This window comes from Pyxicephalus adspersus, chromosome 10 (genome assembly GCF_032062135.1).
Source record: "Pyxicephalus adspersus chromosome 10, UCB_Pads_2.0, whole genome shotgun sequence".
Lineage (NCBI taxonomy): Eukaryota > Metazoa > Chordata > Amphibia > Anura > Pyxicephalidae > Pyxicephalus > Pyxicephalus adspersus.
Genome location: NC_092867.1, coordinates 18,674,820 through 18,686,353, shown reverse-complemented (window position 1 = coordinate 18,686,353; position 11,534 = coordinate 18,674,820). Strand labels below are relative to the sequence as shown.

The following is an 11,534-nucleotide window of genomic DNA, read 5'->3' as shown; positions in this document are numbered from 1 at the left end:
CATTCTTCCTACTGACCACCACACTAATTTACTAAGAATTGTAGATATAGTAATAAAGGCAGGGGTTCCCTGAAGACCTGAAAGTTATTCCAAAGGGTTCCCACATGTTAAAAAGGTTGAGAAACACTGCCCTAGAGCCTTGACATAAGTAACAGGATAACCTTTTTTTTTTATATAAAGATGGAGATATAACTTGAAAAAAGCAAATGTTAAATAAGATCATCATCATTTTCAACAAACCAGTCATAGCCCAAGACCATCAGTATGGAAACCGTTATGGTGATGGTCTCGGGCTACAACTGGTTTGTTCCATACTGATGGTCTTGGGCTACAACTGGTTTGTTGGTTTGGTAGGGCTGGAAAGGCGAGGAATATATGTGGACTGTGAACTACAATAGACAATTCAGACATTCTTGTATGGGATTCATAACAACAGATGTGGAAGTTTGTAAATATTTGTTGGACTTATGTAGTTTCACTGAACATAACATTTGTACTTGTCATTGCAGCCTATAAAACATTGCTAGTATGTTGGCTATGTTTACTAAAGATGAATTGTGTTTCTAGAAGCATCACCAGGCTCTGTGTTGGATTGTATCCATGTTAGCTGTGAACAAGCTGTCCTTGATCTCCAGTAGAGGGTTATGTTTAAAGACATAGCCGGATGTAGTCAAAGCCAGGAGGCTGAAGGCAACATGGCTGAAGACAGGTCTTCTCCACAATAAACTTAAGCCTTAATTTCAATGGCCAAAGCAAGCTCACTGCTTCCAGAAAGTTGAAGTGACCTGAGTGGCAGTATAGGTACCTGATTGCTATAACAGCTGCCATGCAGAACAAGAACAGGAGCTTCAGGTTCGCTGATCATCTTCTGCATGACCATTTCCATGTTTTGGTGTCCCCACCATACCAGAAAAGGAGAGCAAAACTGGGTCATTGGTTAATATATAGTGCACACATTTTTATATAGAACAGTTTTAAGATAAACAAACAATTAAAGGATCAAAAGTTTCTTCTTTATTTGTTCTTCTTTCATTCACATTGTTCAGTTACCCAGAAAAAAGTATTCTACCATTACCTTTTTATTCTACAGTGCATTACGAATGAAATGCGAAGCAACAATTACACCACTTCCCAGGATCTCCCCAACAATGTTCTGGATTTTGTGAAACTTCATCCTCTTATGGCTGAAGCGGTAAAGTCTATCGATAAGCAGCCAATCATCATGAAGAAGAACATCATTTATGCCCAGATTGCGGCAGACAGAGTTACAGCTCTGGATAAGGAACAATACGATGTCCTATTTCTTGGCACAGGTCTGTATAATGACATTGTTTCTTAGAAGGTGGAGGCCTTAACAAATATTGTGGATTTTAAGTTGGATTTTTATTAATTGCCAGAAATGGGCTTCCTTTAATTTCAGCTATCAAAAGCATATTGGTCGGTTCATCACTAGGTGAAGTGCTTGTGAAAAACCATCTTGTAGAGGAGAAATACAGAAATAAAAAAGCTACCTCAATAATCATTCTCATAGGTTGATTAGTAAATCATCTCAGAAGTACTGCTTTATTTATATAACAGTTATCTGAGTGGTTTTATTATGTGGCTCTGGTTTATATAAGGAAAGAGTATTGATACATTTGGTGCACATATATATGATACTGCAAATATGCTTCCAAGTTCTTTAGGGGCACGACAAAATTATTTTTTTAAAACTTAGTTTCCAATGTCAGTGTTTGAAGTTCAGATTTCTGATGTTCCTCATAATTTGATTTACACAGATAATGGTTGGATTCACAAGGCAGTAGTCATCAAATCCCAAGTTCATATCATCGAAGAGATCCAGATCTTTAAGAAGCCTCAGCCTATTGAGAAATTGGTGATCTCCAAGAAACAGGTACAGTCTATGTCTTTCATGTTTTCAGTATATAAGTATATTTAAATCTAACCTGGAGTGTAAGATCATTTTCTACCCCAGCACAATCCAGCTTTATACCAAGGTTTTCCAAGCTTCATCTGCAGAGTAGGTACAACACATTGGCAGGACACTGCACCAGGGTAACACATTCTGTTCTCACGGACCTTTCAAATCTCTCATCATCTGAAACTCATTTTGTGGCTCTACATCAAGTCATTGGTAGGCTGATAAAGTTGGATTCATGTGAGTAACCTTTCTGTCCAGGTTTATGGGATCTGTCTAATGATTTTCCAATAGCTGTAGTAACACATTTTTCACATCCATGCTGAACACATAAGAAAACCCCAATGCAATAAAACAACCATTTTAGTGATAAACCATTTGGTAATTATAACAGCAAAAGACCGAAAATACAGATATGAAAATATAAAACCAAACAGGACTCTTTCAGCATGTCAAAGCACACGAGAACCAAAACTTTACTGCCAAACCCAGGTTTAAATTTACAGTACTAGTTTGACGATTGAGCTCTGCGTTATTACCTATTCCAAAGATATTCAGTGCCAGCATGGTGTTGCAGCCATTTTTGTCTATGTTAAAAGTAATGTTGGGTCCTTCTCCATTTCCATGACAAGCAAAGGTTGGCTCTGCAGGTAAGAAAGGATTATGATCAGATTCCATGCACATAGTAACATTCTTTGTCATTGAGTATACTATTTTTAACAGATCCAAATAAAGACAAGAAAAGTAAATATCTACTTTGATTAAATTGTCCATAGTTAGAATCATAATATTCTTTGTCAAACAATAGTTTGCCAGGAATTCCAGTATTATCTCTACAATACCTATCCTTTCTGGCCTTATAGTCAGCATTCTTCATAATCGACAGTCCCATTCTTCCAATCACGGTGCAAAATGACCTCACCCAATCTGTTGCTGATAATGGAGTGAAAATAAATAGTCCTGTCCTTTATGAAGGGGGAGAAAGCAATGGTAATGGAGACTTGCAGACATATTGACTTAATAATGAAAAGCGTTTCAAAGTATAGTGAGCAGGCTTAGCATCTAAGAGAGTTTGTTCATTTAATTTCCACATAAGGGGATGTGTGTTCTTACTATGGTTCTTATTAGATGTACAATTGCTCTATTTTCATATTGTGCTTTCGTATGACTGTACTGTTGGAATTTACCTTTTGAAATGCAAATACAAATAGATTTACCCGTAATTTCCACATAAAGGGACACTTAGGGCCCTTTCACACTTGCAGTGAAAAACCACACAGTTGGTCACTTCCAGTCACATAGCAAACTTCTGCTATTCATCCAGGAGCTGCAAACCATAGCACACAAGTTTTGCACATGTTACCCTTCTTCTTGCCATGACAAACCAGTTCTTCCTCCAGAAGAGGAAAGCAACCACACACCCAAAAGTTACACACTTCCAGGAACCGTCATGCAACTGCTGCAACCCACACGCATGCACAAAATTGAATAAGTGCGGTTGAGCCTGAGGTACAATTTGGAGTCAATCGCAAGTCTGAAACTTTCAACATTTATGCAATTCTATGCTATTTTATTAACCACTAAATAGAACCATTTTCCAAACACACTTTTTTTTCTAAGCTAAAGTTTAGTATTTTCGCCAGCTTTCTAATTTGGAAACAACTGCGTTGGTGCCATTTCTAATATTTGTGTTTATTCACAAGCTCGTCCCATCATTTGCACATATTTATGAACTGCTTGAATGAATGTTTACATCAACATTCAAATGTAAAGTGTTCCCGCAGGGGAATTTATTATTTATGGGCTGGCTACATTTAGACAGAATATGTTTGGAATTCCAAGGAAAGGAATGAAAGAATTATTATTCTCACTTATTATATTAGGAGTTGATCTAGGTTTACACAGAATTGCATATTACAGGACATCCATCTGCTAACCTTTATCTGTAGTCCTTGCATGTTTCTTACTAAACTTCTTACTTCTGTAACATAATGGAACTAAATTCTGATTTATTTATGATTTTGTAGAAACCAAAACCTTTAGCATATACAGAATGATTTACCTATTACGGTATTTTGTTATAGTTCAGTTACAGTTAAATATTCTGATTGTCATAATTAAAATGAGTAGCTTTATTGGCATTTTTGGTATATAGGGCCCTGGCTTATTGGAGTTAAGGATTACCAGGATATGTTATCTATTAAGGTTTTAGGGGGCACATATAAATATTTGATACAAGATGCTTTACTGACACAGTGTAGAGCATGCTGAGGCTGCTGTTAAAGCAAATGTAAAACAGAAAATTTGATTTTTATGCATGTGAAGTGAGTCATGTCTTAATTTCAGTACAAGAAACCATATTTGTAATGTAACATTAGAAGTTAATTGGCCATTTTGTGTTTGTTTGCCAATTAAACAATGCAATTATACTTAAAATATGGTTTCTTAAATTAGTGTCACTTGTGACTGATTGAAGATATATGTAAAGTACCTTTAAAATCCCATTTTTTTGTGTTAAAGAGTGTCTGATCTAATATTTGCTAACATCCACTGTAAAGCTGCGTACACACTTCCAATTTTTATCGTTCAAAATGAACGACGAACGATCGATTGGGCAAAAATCGTTCGTAAAAAAAGTAACCAACGACGCCGACGAACGAGGAAAGTCGTTGGAAACGAACGACCGGACCGGCGGATCGGATTGGACGACGATCGTTGACCATCGTTCGTGTGTACGATCGTTCGTTGATCATCCATGGTCTGAGCATGCGTGACGAACGAACGTTCGTTCACTTCCTGTCGTGCACGTCACTCCCTCTGTCGCTCAAACGATCGTATCTATTGTGTGTACAATATCTACGAACGATCGTGTCGTTATCTGTATGTGCAGGATCGGTGCTATACGATCGTTCGTAGATATCGTGCAGGATCGTTCGTCGTTCGTTTAACAACGATAATAATTGGAAGTGTGTACGTAGCTTTAGTTCTGCTCTCTTTAGTTTATCAGAGCCTGCAAAACAAAGGGGTCTTGAGAAGTGAGAGAAGACAGCATGTAGAAAAGCTGAAAGTTTCTGGGTAGTGGAGTGGTGGGAGTTTGCATTTCCTTCATACTGGATAGACACGTCTTACCAAGCCAGCTCTAATGTATTCATCCTAGTCCCAGAATATATCAACTTCATGTATTCACATCATGTCCTCACATCATGTCCTCACCATTTCCCTGACCCTGCTGAATTGTTCTGGTTTGCTACCAAATTGTCAGTTTTAGGAGCCTCTCTCAGGGCTTGTTTACTGCTTGTGTTATTTCAGTTTATATGAACTCCAAGCCAGTTTTAGAAAGGAGACAGCTTGTATTTTCATGTAATTCTAATCATCTCGTACGGTGAACTTATTGAACCCATTTTAAAAACTAAACCACCAGCACAGCAATTCTGGGCCTCCCTAATGATAATAAATGATTAGGCTGAATTAATTAGATGCTGGTCACAAGTGAAAGTCTTGTTTCAAAAGTTCCTAATTAGAAATTAAAAATTGTGTAACAAATCCAATATGTCTTGCCTTTGTCTTACAGAATAGTTTGTATATTGGAGCACAAAGTGGAGTTGTGCAGTTACCACTGTCTGGATGTAGCCGATACACCTCGTGCTATGACTGTATCCTGGCCAGGAACCCATATTGTGGTTGGGATGGCAATGTCTGTCGGGAACCCCAAACATCACAAGACAGGTTAGTTATCCTATGGTAAACTATGTGACCGAAAACACACTGTTAAGCATGGTGGTCCAACGTTTTTCTTTCAGGGACCTGATTGCGTACTGTCCAACTAGTGAATGGCCAAAATACTTTCAATGAAGCTTGGGGTGCACTGCGCATGCTCTCCTCCCCCCCAAAAAAAGAGGAATGTTTACCTTGTGCCCTACAGTGGGCGGGTAACAGTTAAATTGAACAAAAGCATACTTGATGTATATACAGCACGTGCAAAGAGTGGAGTGGCCAAGAGTAAAACCCATTTACAGTTCAGGAGTAAGGAGTATGGATACCATACTGGATGGTATAGATACCATGTGCTCATCTTGATTGGCCAGATGCGGATGACGTAACTCCCACTCTGGCACGCAGTGGAAGCCAGGATTGTTGGATATCCTGGAAACCAACGCTAAGATGTGCATACGCAGCCTAGTGTTCTTGACAGTTCCAAGGAGAGATCAGGCAGGTAAGAATGCTTATTGAAGAGAGGTCACTGCCTGTTCCTTTCTGCAATACCTTACCTGATCCAACATATTTAAAAGTAGAAGCAGCTATGGCCATCCACTGGTTTAATGTTAGTTGGGCTGGGGTGTTTTTATCTGAAAGTCCTTAAATGCTTGTTTCAGTTTTGTGATATATCAGTCCAGGAATGAAATTGGGGCCAGGAACCTGAATTGGAATTGCAATAGCAGCTATCTTATTGCTTTTGTAACAGGTGTAATTTCATACATCAAAGGGCAGTCAAAACACTGGTGTTTATTAACAGTAATTCTTCTATTTGGGGTACATTGGAAGTTTGTAATACCTCTCTGCCCCTGCAGACCTGTTAAGAAGAAAAGTTTAGCTTGGTTGTATAGTGCATTTCTGCATTTCAGTTACTTTGATTAATCCAAAGTGCTTTGTTATTCTCTTGTCATCATTACAATGCAATGGTAATATTATATTTTTAAAACAAAGTTTGTGTGCAGATACTGTTTGAACAGATATAAGACAACAGTTTTTAAACGTATAAGCATAACAAATTACAATTGACCCTAAACAATTATAATTTATCTTTAATGATTTTTTTTAACAGTTTGATGGGATAAGGGTAAAGTAATATATAATTAGTTAAACAGCTGCTTAAATCATTAAAGTGCTATGTATAGAATGTAAAATACAGAACACCTTTAATTACTGAAAGCACATTTGGCTTTTCTTTAGTGATAAAAATTGTTCAGGCCTCTTGAAGAATAATTTATTTTTTTCTCTTTTTTTAAAAACACATTTTCAATTCTGATTTTGGTATGGCCTGTGATTGTCATCACACTTTACTGCATGAATTGTTGTTTTTGGCTGCTTGCAGGGTACAGATGACGCAGGATATGCAGAATGGTAACGGAGGATGTTTAAACAACACAGACGAGGGTAAATGCTCTGTTTATTTTACAACATCAGTCTTGCATGCTAGTAAGAAAGTGGTACTTTAGGAGCATACACTTAGTGAGAAAGTAATTTTGTGTGATAGTAGGAGGATATGGAAGGAAAACATTCCCTTTAGATTGAAAATAAAAGTGTCTTAATGGATAGAGAGAAGAAAAACCTGAATCAGATTTTGAAAGCCACCTGTGCTCTTCACTATAGAGCTTCATCCTTCATCGTTCCTTTTGCAGTTTGATAGGGAATTCAGCATTCTACAGTTTTTATAGAGTGGAGTAATTTAGGAGATTTAATTTTTCCCTATGCAATTCAAAATGGAAAAAAAAGTTTAGTTATGCAGCAAAAGAGAAAGATCCAAGCTATAATTCCATACTATAACTGGGCTTCAGCTAGACACCATTTTCACTGACCACCAATTTAAGAGGCTTTATTCCCCCAACTCCCAAAGAATCAAATTGGTTTTAGTAGGGATTGCTTAGTTAAATTGTCACTTAAAAATGAAGTTTACATTAGCATAAATGTACCAGTAACTGTTTGCATCCTACACATAACTATGAATTCTATACCTCGGCTGGACACAAGGCTTTAACTTCTGATCAGATAATTAATAAGCTCCAACCACTGTTATTCAGTTGTCAAATGACAGAAATTCTTTGGCCAGGCAAATTACTGCTATTTATTAGGAGCTGAATTTGAATAGGTGAAGTCCATTGTCCTGGGGCTAGGATACATAGGCCTCCACACAAGGACATCAATTCTCTGTATGTCTTTGCTGTATAGGTAATAACAGTATTAAAAAAAAACTGCTCAACTCCTACATTATTATTTTATCCTTGGCATTTGGGCTGCATGCTACATTATCTGTTTGTTTTATATTAGCAAAGACATGTTTTATTTATCAGTAATAGGTTACCAGTTTTATTTATTGTTCTACTCAAATTGTATCATCTGGGATTTTCTGCATCATATCAGATAAATCAATATTAGTTTGAAGGGAAGGAAGGTTATGTAGAAGAGAGAATAAGAAGATAGTATTTGGGCATTATTAAGTAGTAAATTTATGTGGCCTCTTTAGACCTCTTATTGATTCTTTTCCGTTGGGAGTCTCATAATACTTCATGACATTTTTCTGTTTTCTATTCTTAAGCAAAAAGCATTACATTTTACTAATAGATATCTTTGGTTTTAGCTGTTCCTGTGAAGAAACAGCGAACTGTTGTAAAAGGAGATGATGTCCTTCTGCAGTGCGACCTTTGGTCCAATCTGGCTAAGCCTCTTTGGCTAGTGAACGGCACCGACCCATTGGAAGATGATGATGGTCACCTTCGAGTGGGAGTCGATGGACTGCTTATCACAGATGCTCTTTTGGAACACAGTGGTGACTATGACTGTTACTCTGAAGAAAAAGGTTTGCAGTCCATAGTTGTATCATATAATGTCAACGTTTTACTCGAACTTCCAAAGGAGAAAGCATCTGAAACAACCCCCATTGTCCAATTACCAACACCAGCAACTCATTCTTCCTCCAAGCTGGAGTTTGTCTACATTTCAATCATAACGATTCTTGGTGGATTGTGCCTAGTGCTCTCTATAGTCTTATTGTACGTCTCTTGCCAGCAAAAAAGAAAGGGTAAATACGCAATGAGCACTCCTCGGATTACCAGTGTAGAACTTCAGACAGTATCTTCCAACTTTAAGGACAAGTCTGAGGAACACAACAACTATTCTGATGGATGCCTTCAGATAATTCCAGGGGAGGCACCAACTGCATCTCCAAACAAGACAAATCCTCCTCCTCCACCACCACCACCTCCTTTACCATCAGAGTTTACCAATGGAATCAGTACCCTGCCTAACATGTTGAGGAAAATGAATGGTAATAGTTACATGCTTTTAAGACAGAGTGAGGAGGCAAGTTCTCCTTTGTACAATTCATTCACGGAGGAACTTAGCAAAATCCTGGAGAAAAGGAAACATACGCAGTTGGTTGAAAAGTTGGATGAAAGTTCTGTTTAGTAAAAACTAATAAGAGACTGTGAAACAAGAAATCTACCTCAAATTACCTATTTTTTAAAAAGAAAAAAAAACTTTATATTATATTTTCATTCTGCTTATCTTTTAATTTTATTTATAAACAGAAACCGCACAAGAAGTGCAGTGACAGGTCTACAACTCTTTCACACAATACACCTTTATCTGTGGAGCTTTAGGGTTCTTTTCTGCTAAAAAATGGACATGTTGTAGGAGGCTGTGCTCTCCTTGAGGATCCTGCTCTGTTATGGAAAAAACAATGGCCGAAGGAAAAAAAAGGTAGGTGTGTATATTTCTTACTGTGGGTTCTGTACAGATATGTGTTGAATTTTGGATCTGCGTTTGGTGAGCAGCATTTCATTTTGCATGATTTTTTCCTGTATACAATTGGGTTGCAATGCTTTGTGAATGCGTGTGAACCACATCTCAAATGCAAGTAATTTTTGTTTGAAAGCATGATGTGTTTATGTTGCTTCTGAGTCTGGTACCCCTGAATACCGATTACAGCAGATGATTTGCTGCATAAGAGAAAAATGTATTTGTTGTATCTTTATTTATTCGGTGCATTGGCCTTAAAAACCCAACTGATTTTTCTGCTTAAATCTTTTAACTATATTCCGGAGGCATTAAAGTAAAATTTGTACAAAGTGTTTAGTTATGTATGAAACAACCACTAAGTAGGACCAAGAGTGACTCTTGCTTTTTGATGAGAAGCAGTGGGGTCCCTGCAGGTCTGACTCAGCATGGGACATAATAGACCAATCACCCCCCTTCATAGGGCGGACTTTAGTACTTTGTGCTTTCAAAAGAAACAGTAAGTCTTTGCACTTTTTATGCAACTGGAATGTACTTTAGGTGATTTAAGAAGAAAGTTAAACTGGACCATTTGCATTAACACGTGTCATAAAGAACTGCCTGGATGTAAATGGCCCCTAAAAGTTTACAAAAACATATAGGAGTATAATGCAGGGTTTTTCTGGATGTACAAGAAATGTATGCCATAGAATAATGCAGCATTGTTTTAATCAGGACTTAAATGTTTTTTTTTTAAAGGAATATGTGCAAAAAATATAGGGATAAATGTTATAAAAGATTTATGTACTAACATCAAAATGTAAAGCACCTAAGTTATTGAAGTTTTTGTGTTTGGTAATAAAGACATTTGATGCAAAAAGTTGCCTCTCTTATGTAAATAATATTTGCGTTTATAAGAGAAATAGAATTAGGAATTATGGACCATGAATATAGTTTTTTATTTGCTTCTATAATTTGGTTTTGTAAAACTTTAATATTAATATTACAAGTATGCCAAGAAAATATATTGAGAGGGAGCTCAAACTATTGTGAATTTTGCAGACAAATCAGTGATGGTTATTAATAAAGCTAACAGGAGTTTCAAAATATCACCTTCCCATATGACCACCCCTGCAAAGTGCTTGTTTTCCTCTAGGAGGACTGGAATAGGAACAATACTTACCTTGGTACTCACTTCCAGCAGAATGTGAATGGGCCCTTAGCATGCTCAGCTACCATTCAGAACTGCTTTAAGGATTTCTAAAGCTTATATTTAAAACCTTTGCTACATGTTAGCTGAACACAGCCTGAAATTATGTCTGTGGACTTTGTTTGTCTTGCATAAAATTCTTCAATTAACTCATCAAGTAAACACACACAAACACACTTTACACATTCTGTGAAATGAGTCTAAAATGAGTTAAATTGAAGTTGCAAGTAACAGTCATGCATTACATACATTCTGGCTGCTGTTGAAGAAGTTGCCATATTTTCTAATGCCCAGCCTTCTATACAAACCTATTGACGGGTATCCTTTGGAGGTCTTTGGTCTCCTGTCTGTGGTGCCAGTCATATTGTTAGGAAAGTAACTCTTCAATGACGTGGCACATGAAGGAGATGTAATAAATAGAACACTTTAATGTTTAGCAAAACTCCAAAGTAAAAATCTTCATAGTAGATGAAGCTCTAATGGCTTCATACAAAGGCTGAATTTACAGTCATATTCACGCGGATTACTTTGCAATGTCATTTGTTATTTTTATTGCAGCCCCTTTACTGCCAAAACCCAGAAAAAATGTCTACAGCAAAGAATAAATTGTGAATGTTCTTTCCAGGTTGGAGCTCCTCCAGTTCAAGTAACCTCTCAGAATGATTATACTGTGAATTAGTTGAGTCTTTTGTGTTCACATACTCAAGTGATTGCTTATTTCAGCTCTCCAGCCTGATCCAGAAAATCAATGAGATAGCTTATTAAAATCTGTAATGTAAAAAGTACAATTGAATTCACTTCTAGCTATACAAGTAGTTAGGCCAAGTGACTCCTGCATTCTTGATCAATACTGATTAAAAAGCATTGGCATACCACTGAGCACACAACCTTCTCATATTTTAGTTTTCAATCCTA

At 37.0% G+C, this 11,534-nt stretch overlaps 1 protein-coding gene across 1 annotated transcript in view; it reads left to right on the top strand.

The window, feature by feature from the left end:
* The window catches only part of SEMA4G (semaphorin 4G), a gene marked incomplete in the record, with an annotated part of 116,304 nt that overhangs the window by 95,466 nt on the left and 9,304 nt on the right, over positions 1-11,534 (top strand). The window contains 5 exon segments of the mRNA XM_072425092.1: positions 1,091-1,313; positions 1,779-1,894; positions 5,490-5,644; positions 7,011-7,072; positions 8,274-9,394. Coding sequence (XP_072281193.1) covers positions 1,091-1,313; positions 1,779-1,894; positions 5,490-5,644; positions 7,011-7,072; positions 8,274-9,100 — 1,383 coding nt within the window.